Source organism: Thunnus thynnus, chromosome 21 (assembly GCF_963924715.1).
Source record: "Thunnus thynnus chromosome 21, fThuThy2.1, whole genome shotgun sequence".
Taxonomy (NCBI): Eukaryota; Metazoa; Chordata; class Actinopteri; order Scombriformes; family Scombridae; genus Thunnus; species Thunnus thynnus.
In genome coordinates this window covers 27,486,922-27,510,540 of record NC_089537.1, presented here as the reverse complement: position 1 = coordinate 27,510,540, position 23,619 = coordinate 27,486,922, and the positions used below count along the sequence as shown (strand labels likewise).

Sequence of the window (23,619 nt, the reverse complement as noted above, 5' to 3'; positions counted from 1 at the left end):
CAGGGTCAGCGAAAAGCACGGCAGCTGGCTCTCAGCGGCATGGCGGAGAGAACAGCAGTGTCGACTCGGTGAAGACGAGCGGGGCAGAGACATTCCACGTTTTCCTGATGTAACTTTGTTTCTTCCTTTTCGAGGGAATTTGAGGACGCTGGTTGCAGCAGCGGTCTCTCTCGGATCCAGGAATGTGTTCGGGTGAACACGGGCGAAGTCTCGTCTTGTCCGGCGAGGGGAGTCTTCGATGAGGGGAAAACATGTGCGTGGAGTACCCCCTTTAGTCAAGTTGACTCACAGAGGAACGGAAGTTACCCCTAGCTCAGTGACATGGGAAAGACGTGTGTTTCAGGGCGTGCTCACATTTTAAAGGGGCAGTGATGTCATGGCTGCGTCATCAGGACACTCCGTTGTGCAGGTGCGTCTCCGCCAATGAGGAACTATATGTTGACTGTTCCCTGCTGAGGTGTGAAAATCGCAAAGCATCCTTGGAAATGGAGTTTGCAATGGAGTCCCATTGTCTGTATGCAGCATTTTGGCGCTACTCCTTTGTCTCGGGGGAAACAAAAGAAAAAGCATCTTGTGGTCAGGCCTCACAGGTTACATGTAGGCCTTCTCTGTGTGACCTCGTGGTTTGAGGCCCAACAGCAACCAACATATTAGGTGCATTACTGCCACCCTCCCCTTTGGACTACTAACCAATGATTAAATCCTACACATTAATCCTGTCTGTCTAATAAACTAAAAAAAAAACAAAAAACTGCTGCTCCACCCTCATGGCAGGTCCATTAAAGTTTTAATGCTGAGCTCCGGAACTCCAGTCTTCCTGAGTTCTTCCCTCATATAGGCTACAGTCTTTCTTGATCATTAGTACAATATATGATTACATGTGTAATAGTCTCCTCAGCCACGTGGGAAAAAATATGTGCATATATCAACATCGGCAACTGGCAAAAATGTCAAAAAGTGATCATGTTAAATAATCATGATCTCAATATTGAACAAAAATAATCGTGATTATGATTTTTGCCATAATCGAGCACCCCTAAAAACAACATAAATTGTGATTTACATACACACACACACACAGAAAGAATTTAAATATGTATGTGATAAATTGTGAATATGTATGTAATGAATTGTTTTCTTTAAGAAACTGTTACTTGAACATGTTTCAGTGTGCTCCTAAAGTTATATGTGTGCTCCTAATTTTTTTTCATTTAGGAGCACATGTACTCCTTGAAAAAAAAAGTAAGGATTGAACACTGCTGTCAGATGTGTAGAAACACTAAGTAACTGGAGTGTGGCGCAGTCCAAAGGCTTCTGTCACAGGCATGTAGATTTCAGATCTGGGCTGACAGGTCTTACTTTACCCATCCCCCCCTCCCATTCTCTCTCTCTCTCTCTCTCTCTCTCAGCTGGAGAGAAGGATTTCAGAGTACTCTTCTTGTGAAATATCCGCATAAATCCCATGACTTTGGCCAAATCTTACATTAAAAATCACATTTTTGTAGGAATTTTCATTGCGAATCCATTGATACAGGTTTGAAAGTGGTCGGACTTATACTTTATACATCAGACACCCCAGTTTGGCACAAAGTCCAATCCCTAGAGATTGCCTCCCCATTGGTTTACATTGTAAGGTGCAATGTGGCACTCCAACTTTCGAGGCTTACAAAATCTAAACCGTTTGTGCTGAACAAAAGTTATTAAAAACTTTGTAATAACTCAGTGTGATAAGTCATGTATTAAAGTTTGAAGCCGATACCATTAACGCCCTGGGAGGACACAGCGTTTATTCAAGGTCCAAAATTGGCACAAAGTCATACTTTCATTGGTGAACTGCGGACTTTCTGTTGGATTTCGGTCAGGGGTGTCAGCATATGAATTGTAGGTCTTGATGAGACGAATAATTGAGTTTTGGTTCGATCTCTCTACGACATTCCTACGGGCCATGGTGGCCATTTTAGATACATAGGTGGCGCTCTCGAGCACATTTTGGCACTTTTGGGGTTAATTTTTACATTTTATCAAATTTTATACCAGACCTGATGTGCATGAGCCCAAAGGGCGAAGACCCTATTGTTTTTCGTGTGTTTGTTTCTTCCTTATTATTCTTTATTTATTAAGACGCCACTTCAACCCTAAATTTGACCCCCTAAACATGCTCAAAAACTTACCAAATTTGGCACGCACATCAGGTCTGGTTAAATATTTGATAAAATGTCAAAATGAACCCCCAAAGTGCCAAAATGTGCTCAAGAGCGCCAACTATGTATCTAAAATGGCCACCACGGCCCGTAGGAATGTCGTAGAGAGATCAAACCAAAACTCAATTATTCGTCTCATCAAGACCTACAATTCATATGCTGACACCCCTGACCGAAATCCAACAGGAAGTCCACAGTTCACCCATGAAAGTACGACTTTTCGCCAATTTTGGACCTTGAATAAACGCTATCTCCTCCTAGGGCATTAATGGTATCGGCTTCAAACTTTAATACATGACTTATCACACTGTGCTGAACAAAAGTTATTAAAAACTTTGTAATAACTTGAACGGTTTAGATCTAGTAAGCCCTGAAAGTTATAGTGCGACATCACACCTTACAATGTAAACCAATGGGGAGGCAATCTCTGGGGGGGATGGGTAAAGTCAGACCTGTCAGCCCAGGTCTGAAAACATCTACATGCCTGTGACAGAAGCCCTTGGACTGCGCCACACTCCAGTTACTTAGTGTTTCTACACATCCGACAGCAGTGTTCAAGCCTTACTTTTTTTTTTCAAGGAGTACATATGCTCCTAAATGAAAAAAATTAGGAGCACACATAGCTTTGAAGCACACGTGCCAAGTGACTCAAAGATTAGAGCAGCTAATGATGCACACCTGTTGCCATTATCACTGATTAAGCAGACCGTCTGACCTACCATCATAAAACATCACAGCAGGACTAAAACCCTTCAACAAAATATAGCATTGTGAAACACAGACTACTCAACTGAAACCCTCCACCCTGACCTGAGACAGTGAACTGCAATTTAATACACAAAACACTATTAATGTTGGTAGTGATAGTGGTAGTTGGTATAGGTAGGGTAGTAACTAGTAAACCAAGGCCCAGTAAAAAGGGAGAGAAGCAACCTTTTCACACTCATTCATTACTATTAATTCATGATATTTAAGGTAATAATTAACCAAAGATAATGATTGAATGATTAAAGTAAGTAAGTAAAGTTGCTAACACAGACAGCTATGGTCACTGAAAACACACTTTCTTTAAATGTTTCATGTTAAGTGTGCTAGAAAAGAGAAAGATTACGCCATTTGAACTGCTGGACAGTGATTAAATAGTGACTGAGAATATAATATCAGTTGGGGGGGGGGTCAAAGTCAACATAATAATTAAAGCTGCAAGCAGTGATGAACGGGCCCTCACACCTAGTATGTCCGAGGGACCTGCAGCTGTGCTATCACTATTGTAGGTTTTTTGACATGGCTCTGAATTGTCAGGATTATGGGACACTGTGTGAATGAGTAAAATATTATTTCCTGTGTGCAGTACATGGCGCGGTAGATGACATATCAGAAATTGTGTATACATTTGATGATCTATGTGTCATTTCCTGTTGCCCGTAGACAGTGCTATATAAGTGAAATATTAATGTAGCAATATATTTATCAGAGGGTACCTGACATGGATATACATTTTCATTTACTGCATTGTATTGCATTACATTGCATGTAGGTGATAACTATCACTTCCTGTGTCTACTATGTGGCGCTAGAGAACACCCACTAATTATACAACATTTTGCTGTATATCATGTGTAGACCACACCATGTAATTTTCATGTAAATCGGATGATGTTTGTCATAAGTCTGATTTCCTGTTGTCAGTAGGTGGCACTATGGCTATGACTAAATACTGAAATGTAGACTCTTATGAGAAATTTGGGGCAGATTGGACAATGTAAAGCTGAGTTACAACAACTTCTTTAATGCCCAAAACCTCATTTGGTTTGGGGCAGGGTGTTCCATGAATGCTAAAAAGCTTCACAATTTAGCATCACAAAAGGTGTTAAGATGTAACCTACCAAATTTGAAGTCCCTTGGGTAAAATCTCTAGGAGGAGTTGTTAAAATACAACACCTGTCAATGGCTTCACTTTGCATTTTTTTGTAAAGTAGATTCAAAATGGCTGACTTCCTGTTGGACTTGGGTATGGCTCCAAAAAGCTTTTTTTTGGTACATCTCCAGACCCCTCTCCAGGCCCTGGCACTTTCGTGCTCGGGCCCTAACTATAATAAAATAATCCATTCAAAAGACAATAGGTTCCTCGCACTTTCAGTGCCAGGGACCACTGGGCCCCTGGCACTTTCGTGCTTGGGCCCTAATAATAATAATAATAATAATAATCTTTAGAAAAACAATAGGTTCCTCACACTTTCAGTTCCACAGGACCATTGGGCCTTTGGCACTTTCATGCTCGGGCCCTAATAATAATAATCCCTTCAAAAACAATAGGTTACTGACACTTTCAGTGCCAGGGATTGTTGGGCACCATGCTACAAGATTGAGGTTGTCACACCCTCTACTGCGTCTTTCCTCCTCCTGTCATGCATCAGCGAGTCACCGAGATACCAAACCAATGCAGTTGAAGAAATAACCCTAATGCACTGAAGAGAAATAGCGGTTCACTGGTGCACCACTGTGCTTCTCAGCCTGCATCAGTGCAAAAATAGGGCCCTTAGTGTCATGTCAAAATTTTTAAAAACATTTTATGACCTTAAATAAAATGTGAGTGTTTTTAAGTCTTTTTAAAGATCTCTCATTATTAACCAAACCAAAATAGATGAAACACTCATACCTGGATCCTGAGACTGCCAAGCAACTGTGAAGCCACCACTGCTGATAGAGTGGTCAGAGCGAAACCAGAAATACAGGGCATTGTGGGAGCTGTAGAGTTCCTGTGGGTTATTTTGGCCACAGTATTTTCCAATCATGTAGGCAGAGGCACTGTCCCCATCATGAATCTGAAGGAAGTCAAAGTTGCAGTTGGTACTGCCCTCCAGGTCAAAGAAAGGGAAGGTAATGCGCAGGATCTAAAGAAGGGAAAACACAAGATTTGAAGGACTTCTGTCATTCTGGTCCATTTGAAATATATTCATATCCACTAGCACTAACAATTCCCATCTCTTTCTGTCGCTCTCGCTCATTAGTTTGGTATTAGGACACAAACATGTACTTTCTATGGTTCAGTTGGCCTCAGCACTCTCAGCAACCCTTTTTCCATCTGCTACAAGCAGCACTTTTCAGCAAACAACTGATTAAATGACAGTGCACTACCTACCTAGCACACAAGGTTTTGTGATCCAGCAACCTAAGAGACAGATAATTTTCTAAGAAGTTGGTAAATTCTAAACTTGAGCTCAAATGCCAGTATCATCTGCTGACCAGAAGTAAGACTCCAAAAGTTGTTCTGTGATTGAGCTACAACAGTGAGCATTCACTTGTTTGACACAATGTTTGACACAATGATGATTGACCATCATATGTAATATGAAATAAAATGTTGTGCTTCCAATGCAGTGTTTCTGGAAAAAGTAATTTGATCCCACCAATGCTTATAACATCATGATCCATGCATAAAAACATTCCTTAAATGTGAAACCTACTCAGAAACACTGAGGGAGGTTTAGAGAACCTACACAGAAGGCTTTTTTGTTAGCTGAAAAGCTCAAATGAACCGCCTGTACATCACCTGTCCAGAATGGAATGACTGAGACAGATATAACATGACAGAAAGGAAGGACAAAGGAAATCTCTTTCACCTAAATAAGAGAGACTAAATCATACCTTGTTTGGGTCAATACGGATCACCCAGGCACAGCTGACCTGGTGATCATATTCATCATGACCTGGGGTGTTGGGATAACTGAAGGAACCTGCAGGGCCAGTCAGGTAACCTCCACACTCTGGAAAACATGTACACACTTACAGTGACCTAAACTGGTAAAAACTTGTTTGTGAACACCATAAAGTCTTAATCACAGGTCTTTAGGAGACTGAATCAGAAATCCTGCACATTGTTGCTCCCTACTTATACTAGCTTTATTTAGTTGCGTTATCTCCCAGTAGACATATGTTTTCCTTACATCAAGAGTACTCTCTTTACTTAGTCACAGCATATTAGGATTAAAGCTAAACTAACCTCAACTAGTAGTATAACCAAGTACTAGGTTTAGCAATTTTCACATTTTTTTCCACATTCAGTGCAACATAATTCTGAAATTCTCAGTGGTTTATAAACCCAAAATTGACCCAGAGGAAAAAAAAAAATAAAAAAAAAATCAAGAATACAAATAACAACAATATAAGCATAATATTTAGAATAATAGATTACAGTACATAGTCTTTATATGATTATGATTGTAAGAGTAAAGATAAAATATTTAACAATACATCAATCAATCAATTTTTATTTATATAGTGCCAAATCACAACAAAAGTCATCTCAGGGCACTTTTCACATAGAGCAGGTCTAGGCTGTACTCTTTGTCAAGCCCATCCCTCAACTTCTTCCTCCCTGTGTCCTTCTACTCTCTTCATCTTTTTTCTTGTTGTTTCTCCACCTCTTCTCAGCCCATCCCTCTTTACACCTGCCCCTCACCTCCCCCTGCATATCTTCTTGTCCTGCCAATACCTTGCTGTGAAGTCTGGCAGAGTGGGCCAGTCCACTGTGCAGTGCAAGTACATGTGAATCCATTAATGCCATCAGTGCAGGTTCCTCCATTCTGACAGGGGTTGCTCAAGCATTCATTGATATTCTGGTCACAGTTCACTCCTTGCCAGCCAGAGTTGCAATTACAGTTGTAGCCAGGAGCTGTGGTGGTTGCCTGTAATAGCAGTAGTGCACTAATCATTTCATCTGCATTTCAGTTATGCATTTGTTGTTTTCTTTTCTTGAGAATATCATTAACACAGATACAAGGCAGGATTTATGAAGCATTCAAAGACTGAGTCAGACTACAGCCACAGTAATGGGCAGATGCAATATGACAGATGTTAAAAACTATTTGACTGCTTGTCAAGTCTACTGACAACATACTGTAAACAATAATTACAGGTGAATGTCAGTATCAGTGCTGTGTGACTGATGTGTCATTGACATTTAAATGATAAGGCTAGAGTTATTTCTACATCTCTAAAAACAACTCGCAACTATTTAGTTTCATTTTTAAATAAAGGTTCAGTAATTTCCTAAAACAGCTGGGGACTGTAGTTTTAGCAAATGTTACTCAAGCAGGTAGGAATAGTGCAATTAGTCAAAATAAACTACAGTGTGTGTTTGATGTGATTCATCATATCTTTTACAGTTTTTGGTTTTTGGACAACAACCAAGGTCTACGACAGAGGAAAAAGATACAGTATATCAGGTTTTAGACACATACACAATACTTGTTAGTAGATCAATTCATTATTTTTTTTTATTTTTTCATGGAATTTGTTGACTATAAGAAAATATAGAATATTACCAGTGATGTCCTTTGAAATTATCATTGTAGATAAAGTTAGAGGCAACACTAAGTTATCTTTGTCGTTATTGCCAATCAGCATCCCAACATTTCTGAGGCGGCTTACATACACAGTCTCACACACTTACCACACACTGTCCATTGACACAGGGGTTGTTGGTCTGACAGATGTTGCTGGTCTGGGTGCAGCCAGTCGCGCCATATCCATTGCCTATGTAGCCTGGAGGGCAGGTACATACAGGGAGGCTGGAGCCTGGTGGGTGTGGTTTTAGTAAGAAAAAGAACACATGGTCATGTCCCACATTACACATCTCATCTGTAAAATGCACTTGTGTGAAATATACTCTATATTACATGTAGATAAAAAATAGTAGAGACTTATCTGTACACAAAAGAACAAGTGTTTGTTATTTTGGACATTGTAAGAAGTAGAGCTATATTTGGTTAAGTGGGGTCTGAATTTGTTTTATTTAAAAAAAAAAACCAAGACCCTCCCCAGCATTAATAATGTTTAATATATTTATTATATTATTTATAATAATATAAAAGTAAAAGAGGCAGCTCTGCACCAATTACATGATACCTGTATTGTATAGCCAGCCATGTTGGAGAAGTTAATTACAGTTTATCAGAGGTCAGTGTTCACTGATGTGTGGAAGAGAGAGAGAGCTGTGTGTAGCATATGCAACACACACTACAGTAGAGCACTATGACAATCTGACAATCAGGGGTGACGTGCCATGTACAGTAATAGCAAGACAAAGTAGGCCTACACCACACAACTGAGAGCCGAAGTCACATCGTAACTTCTGTTCCAGAAGTAAGAAAACTGTGTAAATCAGCATCATGTAAAATCAAATTGACATTTGTAACTCTGCTAATAAGTAAAAACCAGAACCTTTCTCAACAGTGTGTTGTGTGGCTCACTTCATATGTTTAGATAAGGACAGGAGTTTTCTGGAAAACCATCAAATATCATAGTTTATTTAATACTTATTTTTAGCAGCCTTTAATGAATACAATTTCCCACAAGTCCTATATATTTGTAGGCTCAACGTGACTCAACAGAGGAGACGAGTCCATGAGCGAGTGGAGGGGTCGCAACAGTTCAGACATGTCTGTAATGTCTGTAAGCAGGACAGAGAGGACACTATACAAGTCTTTACACAGTACAGATCACAATTAGAAACATAAACAATGAGTTTAGAGTAAAACGCCCATGAATTTTATGGATATGGATGGAACCAAGTTACAATGACAAGTACCCATGCTGCTGCACTCGCAGTTCTTTTCATGGGGGCTGTAGTTTTTTTGTGCCCACAACATGATCATTGTTTAACTTTGTGAAAATAAAGTTTTAAAATTCTGATACCAACTGCTGTAGCGGTCAGAGGATATGGAAAAAAAAACCCAGGAACACACTTCATTTTTTCAGAAAGACTGATGAAAGAAACACTAAAAAAGAGATTGTGTTGAGTTAAGCTGTGGAACCAAGGACGTGAAGTCATGACTTCGGCTTTCTATTATCTATCCTATTAACTGACCAAAACAAACAAACAAAAAACCTGTAACCTGTAACCACATGTAGACTCAGAGCAAGCTGTTTCTGGACAATAGGGCTGGAAAACAATCAAGGAGAATGAAAGAAAATTATGATGTCATTTTAGATTTCTTAATGTTGAACATGCAGTTGACAACACTGCATGCGCACAGGGGTGCTTGAAAATATGACGATAAGCAAAAGCAACCTGTGATGCAGACTTTGAATTATATCATAGGCTAACTGTATACAACACATTTTACCTTACTGTAGTTCTGTTTTCTGTTATGATGCAGAATAAAGTGAAGATGGGAGCTGCTGTATGTAAGTGTAAAATGGCTCTGTTGAGAGAACACACAGTCAGAAGCAGTAATGCAATCATGCATATGTTTGTTTTTACCTGGGCTGGAGGAGCAAGTAGCTAATGGGTAACAGCCTCCGTTGTTGGAAGTGCAGATATTGGTCTGGGTGCATCTTCTCCCATCTCCCTCATAACCTGCAGAAATACAAGAGCCGTCTGTCAGGCAGATGATGGCAGTTAGTTTTTATTTCTAGTTAAACTCAGATTGTGGCTTGCTGTGGTGGTTATGTGTATATATATATACACACACACACACATACTGTGCAAATTTAGGCACTTTAGATTTTTAGATTCTTATCCATTATGCAGTACCATCCAGGAAGTGTCTGATCAGTCCCAAATGTACTCTGCAGCATGACAATGACCCCAAACCTACAGCCAGAGTCATAAAGACCTATCTTTAGCAACAAGAAGAACAAGGAGCCCTGCAACAGACGGTAAGGCCCTACAGAGCCTGATCTCAACATCATGGAGTCAGTCTAGGATTACATGAAGATATTGTGGTCCTTTTTTTAATATTACTACTGTTAACTGCTACTGCTGATGAAAACATAAAATATTCTGTTGCCGCTGCTGCTTAAAAGCTTTCCACTGACAAACTAACAGGAGGCTTTTACTGTGGCAAAGTTGTAGAAAATGAAATGTGTTTATCACAGAGCTAGTGGAGCTTCTTTAGTAGGGCTACTCTTCAATTTTAATTTGTGAATTAATGATAAAAGATTCATCTGGAATTACAAATAAAGACTTTTTAAACCCCACCCTGCACCTCTGCACAACCCAGGGTGGCTGTGGCTCAGGAGGTAATCGGGAGATCGGGAGATTGGCGGATACGGGCTCCTCCAGTCCGCATGTCGAAGTGTCCTTGGGCAAGACACTGAATCCCAAGTTGCTCCTGATGGCTGCACTAGCACCCTGCGCAGTAGCTTGCCGCCATCGGTGTGTGAGTGTGTGTGCGGTGGATGGCACTAGGCTATATAAGCACATTTAACCCTACAGAGGTGTGCCGCAACACCTGATAATGGTGTCGCAGCCGCTAACTATATGCCTGTATAATACCTGTACCTGATACCTGGAATTACCGCATTTTAACATTTTTACCCATGTGTTTTCATGTATGAAAACAGCCCAAATTAACACTGTAAGCGAACTACTTGATAATTAAAGCTGTAAGCAGCGATAAACGGACTCTCGCGCCTCCACGCCTGTCGGGCACGGCGCAATCGAAGGGCCTCTGTCACGGGCATGTAGATGTCTTCAGACCCGGGCGCTATTCAGCCAGGTTGCATCAATGATGGAATATTGTCATATAGACGTGTTCAAGCCAGGAGATTTATCAAACATGTAAAGTTTGGTGCAGACTGGAGCATTTACAATAAAGTTATAGCAACTTCCTCTGTCATGGCAAAATATCAAATCTCAACGGTGTGAGGATGAGAATTTTGGGTTTTTGGGCCCATTCACTTGAATTTCAATTAGTAAATTGAAAACTCTTGACGAGTTTGTGTGTAAAACAAATTAATTTCCTAATTTTCATCAAGTCTATTTTTAGAAAAGTAAAGACTTTTAACCCACATGAGGTGGTCAAAGTTTGATTGAAATGTGTACTGTCAGGAGGAAAACCAACATGAAACTGTATCATTGTCCCCCACCTGGTGAAATTGGAGGGGTTGGGGGCAATTTTAAATGCCAATAAAACAATTTGCTTTTAAAAACAAAAACCCCTGAGTGGTGTAAAGGCTGCTTCTTTAAAGACATTTAGCATATACATATTGTTTCTAAACAAAGAAGAGCTCATTTTAGCCGTGGAGTGGTTCACATGTGTGATTTTACCAACAAAGTGAAATTCAAATTTATAGTATTGTTCTATTGTGACAACAGATTTATGTTTTCATCAAAAACAGACAAGATATCACATGATTTATACGTGTTCCCTATGTATTTCCTAGTATATAGAAATATATAAAGTACCACAAAGCTTATAATGTGATACAGGTACAGATCAGTGCTGAATACTAGAAAGATTGAATACTAAAAACATTCACAGATCTAAAAGTGTAGGTTCACATAAGAAAGTATTAATGCATGTATCAAATACATGACTTACACACTCTTATCTATGTGCACGACATACAAAATATAGTCTACAAAGCTGACATGTTAACAGTGGGGTTGCAACAGATCACAAAACTCATATCACGGATTTGAGTCAAACAAATAAAGCTTTGTTTTCCATTTATTCTCTAACACACATACAGCAAGAAACAGCAAGGAACTTTTGCCCATGGTCTTAAATGAAAACAACATTTAAGATGTCCAATGTTTAAATAAAATAAAATAAAATGTATAAAATATTCAATGTTCAATTATTGCAATATGAGGCATGATGCCTTCCTCTTTTAAACACGCTAGTGTATGAAACAGCCTGTGTCCACATCATCAAAACTTGATGATACTTTAAAAACATGAATACACGTCTTGTCCTGCAGCTTGTTGAATGAGCCACCAAACAAACATTCACCGCTAACGTCAGTTAGCAGCTAGATGCTAATTAGCTGCTCAGCTGCAGCACATCAAACAGCGTGTAAACATACCTACAGATGTCACTTCAGACCCGTTAGATGCTGGTTTGATCGTTACCCTTCAAAATCCCTGTTAGCGACACGCTGTCTGCCCATGACTTGTACTTACAGCAGTTTATTTACTTTGTCTTAAATGAGACATTAAATTTTGCAATTAATCCGCAGTTCATATACCTGCCGAACTGTGGGGGGCGATCCGTACGAATCACGGATCAACCACAATCAGTTACACCACTAGTTAACACTTGTTATTCTAGTTACTTTAAGCTTATTACTCAATATACGGCTCAGCTTAAAAACAAACTAAAGAAACTGTCAGAAGCAAGCAGCTAGACCTCCTGCACACTAATCATACAACATCAACAGATGACTGAACAAGTACTCAATTAAAAACGGGATCAATTCCACATGAATGAGTGAGTCCAGACATCTCACTGTAACTTCAACAAGTAAACTACTCACAACACATTATATGTATATCTCTGCTGCATTCTTGTTAAGGAGATAAATTCACACAACAGCCACACAGAGAGACATTTAACCATCAGAGATGAAATTAGCGACCAAAGAGACAGAGAGAGAGAAGCTGTATCTGACTCACGTTATCTGGTGTCTTCTTCTTTCTATCATGGAGATGAAGTATTCATGTCATAACGTCCATTTGTAGCTGTTGGTCATCTTGTTTGTTAGTTAACAAAATTTTATGGCCGCTGTTTAACCAGTCTGATATCATTAGCAACAATGACAAACAAGCTAACTCTCCTGGTTGTTTCTCCGGTTGCTTCTCTCTCCAGCTGCTCCCTGGCGGTGTCCTGCTGCTGCGCTGCACAGTCCAGATAATTTCTCCCATTAGCTTAACAACAGTCCTTAACAGTCCTTCAATGGATGTATGAAGAGTCCCTCAGCCTGCTATTCACAAGTCAGCTGTTGCATTGGCTAACGCAAGGAGCTATCTACTGCTGCTACTCTGCCTTACAGTGGAGAGAATTGAAGATGAATTCTGGAAACTATCATTGGACCAACTCGATGTCAATATTACATTCTGGTTGTTGATTGGTTAGGGAGGCCGTCCTCCCTTGGAGCATCATTTTACGTGTCTTTTCCAAAGAGGAGAGAAAAAATATGTCGTAAATAATACTGAGATTTTGTAATGGTTTATTTCAACCAAATATTCTTTTTTATATTTTGATCTCCCTCTTGCCTCTCAAAAAATAGAGGAGGATCAACCTCCTCTGCCTCTATGGACCAGCCTCCACTGTGTGTGGCACACACCCCTCCGCCCCTTTCTTCCCTCCTCTCTCTCTCCCCTCTCAGTTGGAGAGGAGAATGTTAAAGTACTCTTCTTGTGAAATCTCCTCATAAATCCCGTTACTTTGGCCAAATCAAATTTTTAACGCCATCTCCTCCGAAGGTGTTAATGGTATCGGCTTCAAACTTTAATACATTACTTATGACACTGTGCTGAAAAGAAGTTGTTAAAAAGTTGGATAAGCCCTGAAAGTTGCAGTGCCACATCACCCTTACAATGTAAAGCAATGGGGAGGCAATCTATGGGCACGGACTTTGTGTGAAACAAAGGCTTCTGATGTCTAAATTATAAGTCTGACCACTTTCAAACCTGTACCAATGGATTCGCAACAAAATTCCCTACAAAAATATGATTTTTAATATAAGATTTGGCCAAAGTCATGGGATTTATGAGGATATTTCACAAAAAGCGTACTCTAAAATCCTGCTCTCCAACTGCTCCTGGTAATTTCACTCCCTCAGTGCTGTGAAACATTCCGCAGTACACACTCATAAAATCACAGGAGGAGCAAGAAAAGACTTTAAAACTCACACTCTGATATCTCAAAAACAGTAAAAGATAGAAAACACATGTAAAAATCAAGATTTGTAGGTCAAAGTTTCGTGATTCATTTAAAGTTCAAATGAAGTTTGTATCTAAAATTATGTGGAAGCAGTAAATGTTAAAAAAGGTGTGGGTCCGCTCACACTCTCCATTCAAATATATGAGTATTTTTCAGTGTCCAGCTGCACTTACTTATTGTCTCTACACACCTGACAGTACACATTTCAATCAAACTTTCAAAACAAAAGCACACCACACTTGTAAGAAATGTCCCTCATTTTTAAAAAGCAAAATGAACTGATCCCGACGGGCCAGAGTGCGAGGTCCCGACCAATGCTGTTTGCGGCTTTAATTTAAACAGCATTTGTATAGGAATGATCCTGTCCCAAGCTTTTTGATCCATATAAGCCTTTAATCACTGTAGCCGTGAGCTGTTTCCAATAGAAACAAAAATTATGAATGCAACTATAGTTCTGTGAATTCTGGATGATAACCAGACTTCATCGCCATTCTGAGTCTTGACAAGAAGATTCTGTGGGAGATGACTGCTGGATGTCGGGTTCCCTTATCCTGTTGCTTGCATAACAAAGCTGATGAGTGACTTTTTTGGTATATGGTCTTGATCTGCACATACGTACTATGGATATCCAGGTATTACATAATATCTGTAACAGTCATCCAGAGTATCATAGAACAGTTACTCTTGCAGTCATAATGCTTATTTTTTACCCTCATACCTGGAGGGCAGGGACCACAGTGGAAGGAGCCCATGGTGTTCAGGCATTGCACCATGGGAGTATTGGAGCAGCCGCCATTATTGGTCAAACATTCATCCACATCCTGACAGCTGTAGCCATTGCCTTGCCAACCTAAGAAATAGTAGAGGTAATTAGAACAAATTTCCATCTATTCAGGCTATACAATAAGATACATTCACATAGAAATATATATACACAAACAGTGTTAATACAAAAAACTACAATATTGATTTTTTTCTCAATTGTGTGCATGCAAACACAAGTACCAACATATTGGCCACCTAGTAAGCAATCTTTGCACAGCGAGATACCATCATCTGGAAAAGGGCCAGAGCAAGATCAGTGCAATTTTAATAGAGTGAAAAAATTCTGAGCAACTGGAGCTGGTACACGCAGAACTGGTCAATCGAATTAGATCCAATTATCATCTTTATCTATTTTTTGTTTTTCTCTAGGAGTCACAGTTCCAAAAGTATGATTGTAAGCAGCCCATATATAAATATACTGTACACAACCCCAAATATGCTTCAAACAATGACTCTATTCTTTGCTGAAGACAGTGATGTTTAAGCTGTGTCCTACTAATTTTACCGTGTTCAACTATAATATACTTATTTATAAAATGTATCTAAGATCACAGGAAAAGGATGAAAGCATCATCATTATCAAAACAAATCTACAACAATGTGGCTCATTGTTTCAGTTCACTGTTGTTGTCCTACCACACTGTTATGCTATTGTTATGTTATAATAAACAAAGCGGGAAGCCACTCCTGCTCTACTGACAGATATCTCTTCCATTCCACACTTCATTTAAAAAAGGGCCCAGTATGAGTTGTGATATTGAGAGTTACCAGCTGGACATGCTCCACAGTAGAAAGAACCCTGGGTGTTGTAGCAGGGAACCACAGGGTTGGTAGAACAAGGCTTGTTGGGTAGGTTGCACTCATTAACATCAGCCACACAGGCTGGGCTCCCAGCTGGAGCCTCCCAGCCACTCTCACAAATACACTGGTATTTAGGCTGTTTATTGGGAAAACGTGGACACAATGAGAAAATTCTGTCAACCAAATCACATCTATAGTACAGCAGTATTAGACAGTTACAACAAAATTCAATAATATTGAGAAAAAAATCCTGGAACTGGCAGACAACTGTTGCTAAATGACATCACTTGCTGCTATTGATGCTGCAAAACTATTTTGAATATTGACATGTTCAATCTTAGAATAAGTAATAAGTGGCAATTAACATAGTCCATTCCAATCAAATAAACAGTATATATCCCTTCTGTTGCCCTCCAATGATTAAAATATCACTATATTGCTGTTTCTTTATACCTTCACAACTCTGCATTTATTAATCACTGTAAATGCTTCCATTATACTGTACCATATAGGTATAAATACAATTTATCATAAAACAATTAATATTTTGTTCTACCTTGAAAGATAATACAAATCAAAATGTTCTTCCCCTCTCTTTTTCTGCAGTTGAAATTATTTGTTATCACAGAGGTTATATTGCTCTGCACAGATAATAAAAACTACCTTCAGTGTTAATTCAATCTAATAGCGTGGATTTTCACAACCTCTCTGTTCAGTTAATACTGTAGATTCTGCTATATATTTTTTGAATGTGCCAAGTAGACTAGTTACCTCTCCTGGTGTAATCCGGTCTGCATCAATACATGTGCCATGTATGCACAGGTCCTGTCCTTCATTTCTGCAGTCGTCATAACGCACAGTACAGAGAGTCCCAGACCATTCTGGAGAACAGTTACAACTGCAAAGAAAGAGAAAGATCATTAAAAGCATATATATTTAAGCATTCATTTTTGCTTCATTATTCAGTTTACTTTTAACTAAATTGTAAAAAGATATACTGATTAACAACACACTGGGCATTTTGGATTTTGGGTCAAGTCGAATCCAGGGGCTTTTGAAAGTAGGTGTTTCACATAATCTTGTATTCACATTTTCCTTGTACTTTTTTTTTTCTTTGTTCAGCTTCCTCATGAAATTTCTATTTATTTATAGAATTTGTAAAACTACGAATGGTAAATTAACCTGTGTGCACTTAAGTTCTTTGGTGAAATACTGAAAGAAAATAAAATTCTTAAGTAACATGACTTATTTTACCAATATAAAGAGTATGTGAAATCTGCATAGCTAAACCAAATATATCAAATATATTTGTATCATTAAAATTTCTGCACAGTGAAACACATTTGTTATTGGAGGGGGACTATAACACCTACATGAATGATCCAGGGGTGTTGACACAGGTTGCTCCATTCTGACAACCCTGAAATGTTCCTGAATACACTTGACATTCATTCACATCTGTTTCACAATTAGGACCCTGAAACACACAAGAAAATGCACACGTGCACACACACACGCACACACACACACACACACACACACACACACACACACACACACACCAAGAGAGAAATAAACGGGAGAAACACTCATAGCTGCTTCAGAATCAGTATGTTAAGTATGTACCTTAGATGAGATTTGTCCAACTGTTGTTTGGTTTTTGGTAAAATGATTATATGACTGAACGCAAATCTTTTTGGGGATATACTACTAAAGCTTAATGTCAACTACAGTGGTAAGAGCCTTAAGGTGGGTCCCATGTGATTTATAATTTTGAGGCCCTGTCTGAAGGAATTCAAATAATTATGATGGTTTTCATGGTTGATTTTTATTCATTAATACAGTACGATCATCCAGATGCAGCTGGCTGGGATTCTATCTAGCAGCCACATGTGTGCAAAACTAGACCATCTGAATGTTCATACAACTGGTTTCATCTTAAAGTCTATTTAAAAAAAAAAAAAAAATTAGTTGATATTGTGCTTACATGGTGCCTACTTTAGTCTTCTATATAGACATTTAATCAAACACACCAACTTGAAGCCAATAGTATTCAAGCACATGAGTAATATTAGTCTGGGGCTTACTATAATTAAGCTGCCATGAAGTTGCAATAACTGCCCCTGCAATGTAATGTAAGTATAGAACTTACAGCCCAGTTTCTGGGACACACACAGTGATATGAATTCAGTAGATTCAAACATGTTCCTCCATTCTGACAAGGATTACTGCTGCAAGACACCTTCTGAACTGTCTGGAGGAGAAAAGAGGAAAGGAAAGTTAATGAGAGAAACGTTCATGCATTGAACCATCTCATGCCATTACAAACAGTTTCAAAATATCTTACCAATTCAAGTGCAGTTACTTTATTCTCAAGTGTTGACACCTGAAAACATTGAAAGAGCATGGAAAATGTATTTTTTATTATCTATTTTTTATGGCTTTTAGTGCATTCACAATATTAAGAAAATTATATTTGAACAAATGAATTCAGAGAGTTTTTATTGTAAACACACAAATATGTTTTATCCACCACGAACTAGCTCCTAATTTCTTACCCTGGTATCCAGCTGATTCAGTTTGTTGCTGACTTCGGGGGAAACTCCACCTCCATGAGACTTAATGTCATTAATGTCTTCTTTGTTGGTTTTGATCTGAAATCACACCGTATATGTCTGACAGTTAAGCATGTTCTGACTGACCACAGGAAGGAAGAAACATGGAGGTGCATGATGTCGAATTAATGGCTTGCGATAGAGCAGAGCAGATGGTCACACTGAGCCTGATAGCAGCCTGCCACACGACACAAAAGCCACACACTCTGAACAACAACAACACACACTAGCTTTCCTGCTAAATTATCTTTCTCTCTAACTTACAGACATAAACACACTTACGTTTTTGGTGGTGTAAGCTAATAATGATGGGCCCCAGTGCAATCATTTTTTTATGGGTTCCATTCACTGCCAGATGCACACACAATCATGAAAACACACACACAGCCATACACAATATGAGAAACCACTTTTGGATTTTGTAAACAAGTCAGGTTTTACACACAATTTTTGCACATGACTATAAAAATGAATTACTGTGAATAACTCACTATAAGGGTAATGTGTTTATTATTACTTTATGTTTTTGTCAAGGCTTTGAGCATCGGCTTTGCACAGTGGCTTTGCACAGCAGCAATGTGAGGCTTCAGTGGCATAGTGAACAAATTTAAATTCAATTTAAATGTATTTATTCCATGGTGGCTCATAGAGTTTTTAGGGCTATGTGGAAGGCACAGATGATGTACAACTATAGGAATATTATAAGGATATAATAGTATTTTCATCAGATGGGCTGGAGGACTACATTATAATAGCATATATAGTCCAGTGATATTATTTCCCCAAATTTTTTACGGATCTATCATAAATAGCACATTTAACATTTTAACAGATACATGCTATGCTGGCAGCAACCGAAGACACACAACAGATATCATAACAAGCTGGCACTGAAAAGGGGTCTATTTTAGAAAACAGGTTTAAAGAGCTTATATTGTTGAAAACAAGAAAAATTAAAGCTGCATTGGAGGGAGCAGCAGCCATGGAATTGTTTTTTGACACGGCTCTGAATTTTCAGGAAAATCGGACATTATGTGAATGGGTAAATTATTATTTTCCGTGTGCAGTACGTGGCCCTGGAGATGACTTACTAGAAATGTATACATTTGATGAACTATGTGTCATTTAGGCCTTACTTCCTGTTGCCTGTAGACATACACAAGTGAAATAGTAAGGCATTCTTGAGCCATTTTGCCACACCCATGCCAAAGACCCATATCAGATATCAAGTTAGGCAACTTCTGATGCATGCACAAAGTTTCGTGAGTTTTCGAGCACCGCTAGCACCTCAAAAATGCTAAGAGTAAGTAGGAGGTGCTATACTTGAATTTATTTATATAGTGCCAAATCATAACAAAAGTTATCTCAAGGCACTTTTCTCATAGAGCAGGTCTAGACCGTACTCTTTAAGTACTCTCAGCTATAGAGGCAAAAAGCCACACCCAAGCCGAATTGTGATACTAATTGAAATATTCACTAGTTTGAACATAGGGTCTACGTTTTGTGAGTTTTTGCACATCATAAAGGTTTCAAACATGTGTTCATAAAATGAAAATTAACGCACAAAATCCAAAATGGCTGACTTTCTGTTGGGCGAAAAAAATTGAAAAAATATGTTTCATGTTAAGAATAATGAGAGAAAGGAACCCACTGAATTTCACATCAAAGAAACTTTATTTCAACATGGCTATGCTTTTGGGTTTGCTATGGAGCTTGTTGGCCACACCCTGCCCAATCAACACAGAACTTTGCAATTTTCACCAGTTCTGACGTGTGTGCCAATTTTCGAGCATCCTAAGCCCCTCAAAAATGAAATGGCGTACTAGAATAATAATAATTAAAGCTGCAAGCAGCGTTGAACGGGCCTTCGCACCCTTGCGCACGTCGGGCCGCGGCGCAATCGAAGGGTTTCTGTGACAGGCATGTAGATGTCTTCAGACCCGGGCTGTTTTCAGACAGTGCAAGAAGGAGATAAACATTACTTCCTTTATCCACTATTCTGCCCGCTGTTGGGGCTGCTTTACTGAAATTTCGTAGGGGGTGCTATTCAGCCAGTTTGCATCACTGATGGAATATTGTCATGTACACATGTTCAGGCCGGGAGTCTTATCAACCATGTAAAGTTTGGTGCAGATTGGAGCATTTACAAAAAAGTTATAGCAACTTCCTCTGTCATGGTGAAACATCAAATCTCAATTGTGTGAGGATGAGAATTTTCTGCAGGGTGAAAAATGGCTGCCTTGCTCACAACCGTGTCATAAAAATCATGCAAGTTTTGTACCCATTCACTTGAATTTCAATTAGTAAATTGAAAACCCTTGATGAGTGTGTGTGTAAAACAAATCAATATCCTAATTTTCATCAAGTCTATCTTTTGGAATGTAAAGACTTTTAACTTGGGATGCACAACATTAGATTTTTGCCGATATCCAATATGCTGATATTTCCAACTCGTTGTGGCCGATTGCCGATGCCGATATGCACATATTTTTACCAGCTGGCTGAGGAGGCTATTATGCATGCAAGCATAGATTATACTATGATCAAGAAAGACAATATATGAAGGAAGAATTTAGGAGGACTGGAGTTCAGTAGCTCAGCATTAAAGTTCTTCCCTCATATAGGCTATAGTCTTTCTTGATCATTAGTACAATATATGATTGCATATATAATAGTCTCCTCAGCCAAGTGGAAAAAATATGCGCATATATCAACATCGGCAACTGGCAAAAATGTCAAAAAGTGATCATGTTAAATAATCATGATCTCAATATTGAACAAAAATAATTGTGATTATGATTTTTGCCATAATCGAGCACCCCTAAAAACAACATAAATTGTGATTTACATACACACACACACACACACACACACACACACACACACACACACACACACAAAGAGTTTAAATATGTATGTGATAAATTGTAAATATATATGTAATGAATTGTTTTCTTTAAGAAACTGTTACTTGAGCATTTTTCAGTGTGCTCCTAAAGTTATATGTGTGCTCCTAATTTTTTTCATTTAGGAGCACATGTACTCCTTGAAAAAAAAAGTAAGGATTGAACACTGCTGTCGGATGTGTAGAAACACTAAGTAACTGGAGTGTGGCGCAGTCCAAGGGCTTCTGTCACAGGCATGTAGATGTTTTCAGACCTGGGCTGACAAGTCTTACTTTACCCATCCCCCCCCCCCTTTCTCTCTCTCGCTCTCAGCTGGAGAGAAGGATTTCAGAGTACTCTTCTTGTGAAATATCCTCATAAATCCCATTACTTTGGCCAAATTGTACATTAACAATCACATTTTTTTGTAGGAATTTTTGTCGCGAATCCATTGATACAGGTTTGAAAGTGGTCTGACTTATAGTTTAGACGTCAGATGCCCCAGTTTGGCACAAAGTCCATGCCCAGAGATTGCCTCCCCATTGGTTTACATTGTAAGGTGCAATGTCGCACTATAACTTTCAGGGCTTACTAGATCTAAACCGTTCAAGTTATTACAAAGTTTTTAATAACTTTTGTTCAGCACAGTGTGATAAGTCATGTATTAAACTTTAAAGCCAATACCATTAACGCCCTAGGAGGAGATAGCGTTTATTCAAGGTCCAAAATTGGCACAAAGTCGTACTTTGATCAGCACACTGCGGACTTCCTGTTGGATTTAGGTCAGAGGTGTCAACAAATGATTTGTAGGGCTTGATGAGACGAATAATTTAGTTTTTGTTCGATCTCTCTACGACATTCCTACGGGCCATGGTGGCCATTTTAGATACATAGGTGGCGCTAGAGAGCACATTTTGGCACTTTTGGGGTTAATTTTTACATTTTATCAAATATTTTACCAGACCTGATGTGCGTGCCAAATTTGGTGAGTTTTTGAGGATGTTTAGGGGGTCAAATTTAGGGTTGAAGTGGCGTATTAATAAAGAATTAAAGCTGCAAGCAGCGATGATCGGGCCCTCGCACCCCAGCGCATGTCGAAGTGACGCTCAGTCGAAGGGCTTTTGTCAGTGACTTGTTGTGTAAAGTTTGAGGCAGATCCAACCATGTACACTCAAGTTATATCAATTTCCTCTGTCATGGCGAAACATCAAAACTCAACGCCACGCCACGGCCAAACCATCATGATCATACACTACTCTAGATGACACACACTGATTTTGAAGTCCTTACGATGAAATCTGTAGGAGGAGTGCGTTAAAATACAAGGTATGCGAAATGGCCAAAAAAAGGCGAAAATTGACCAGTTTTTCCAGATGGCCGACTTCCTGTTCGACTTACAATAAGGCGTCAACAGACTTTTTTGTGCGTCTTGACATTATACATGTGCCCTGTGAATTTCATCTCTCTACGTTAATCTGGAAGGCGGGGCTGCAATTTTGAAATTTTAAAGGGGGCGCTGTTGAGCCATTTTGCCACGCCCATTCAAAGCGACCACATAGGATTTTAGCTGACATCACTCTAGACATGTGTGTCAAGTTTCATGACTGTAGAGCAATCCCTTCTCCCTGAAAAACAGTATCATATTTCATGGCGAAGGATGTGTCGCCATGGTAACAGCATTCAGTTTTGGGTCATGAGCTGCCAAATGTAGCATCACCAAGGTCTTGTTTATTAGCTGACTTAATTTCAGGTGCATCAGCCAAATTTCCTAGGAGTAATTAGACAAAGTACGACGCATGATACTTCCTGTTGCCAGTAGGTGGCGCTATGACTTTCGCTAAATATGAGACTGAACATGTGTTCAGATTGGGACTCTTAACAAGCATATGAAATTTGGAAAAGATCAGACCACGTGGAGTCAAGTTATAAGGCATTGAAATTTCATGGCGTCACATCGAAATTCGCCGCGTCGCCATGGCAACACCTTTCAACGAAGGGTCACCAACTTCATAATATAAGATCTCCAAGGTCTTGAGGCTATTCTCAGTAAATTTCAGCTGGATTCCATCACCGTGCTGCCCACAGGGCGTCAGAGCGTAAAACATGTAACTTCCTGTTGCCAGGAGGTGGCGCTATGACTCATATCCTGTATTGTCACATGGACCCGTTCAGGGCGGGACTCTTATGAAGCACAAAAGGTTTGGCTCTCTTAGGATCATGTATGCCGGAGTTATAGCCGTTTCATTTTTCATGGCGAAGGATCGAAATTCGCCGCCCAGCCACGCCCCCTAGGAAAGACTAATGAGAATTGTTTTAATAACTTTTAATCTCCTATGCCTGTAGATAATACGGACCGAATTTGAAAGTCCTGGGGTCAAATCTCTAGGAGGAGTTCGTTAAAGTATGCGGGCTGGAAATGACAAAATCGGTGCAAAATTTCAACTTTGATACAAAATGGCCGACTTCCTGTTGGAGTTAGGCTATGTGTCCTTGGGACTTTTTGGTGCGTCTGGTCATGATACATATGCATACCGAATTTCGTTCTCCTACGACAATCTGTATCGAGGGGATCAATTCTAGGTGGCGCTGTCGAGCCATTTTGTCCCGCTTTATT

The 23,619-nt window shown here is 39.3% G+C and overlaps 1 protein-coding gene across 2 annotated transcripts in view; it reads right to left on the bottom strand.

Annotated features, from left to right (window-relative positions):
• The window catches only part of cubn (cubilin (intrinsic factor-cobalamin receptor)), a 200,085-nt gene that overhangs the window by 148,873 nt on the left and 27,593 nt on the right, over nt 1–23,619 (bottom strand). Inside the window, exons 3-14 of one of the 2 annotated variants that reach the window (XM_067578819.1) lie at nt 18,064–18,159; nt 17,853–17,891; nt 17,658–17,759; nt 16,879–16,982; nt 16,277–16,403; nt 15,473–15,641; nt 14,598–14,729; nt 9,469–9,564; nt 7,657–7,781; nt 6,697–6,889; nt 5,850–5,968; nt 4,861–5,095 (exon numbers count right to left, since the gene is read on the bottom strand). In XM_067578819.1, coding sequence (XP_067434920.1) covers nt 4,861–5,095; nt 5,850–5,968; nt 6,697–6,889; nt 7,657–7,781; nt 9,469–9,564; nt 14,598–14,729; nt 15,473–15,641; nt 16,277–16,403; nt 16,879–16,982; nt 17,658–17,759; nt 17,853–17,891; nt 18,064–18,159 — 1,537 coding nt within the window. Of the gene's footprint in view, nt 1–4,860; nt 5,096–5,849; nt 5,969–6,696; nt 6,890–7,656; nt 7,782–9,468; nt 9,565–14,597; nt 14,730–15,472; nt 15,642–16,276; nt 16,404–16,878; nt 16,983–17,657; nt 17,760–17,852; nt 17,892–18,063; nt 18,160–23,619 lie in introns of those variants that run through there. The other variant, XM_067578821.1, reaches the window with a different exon arrangement.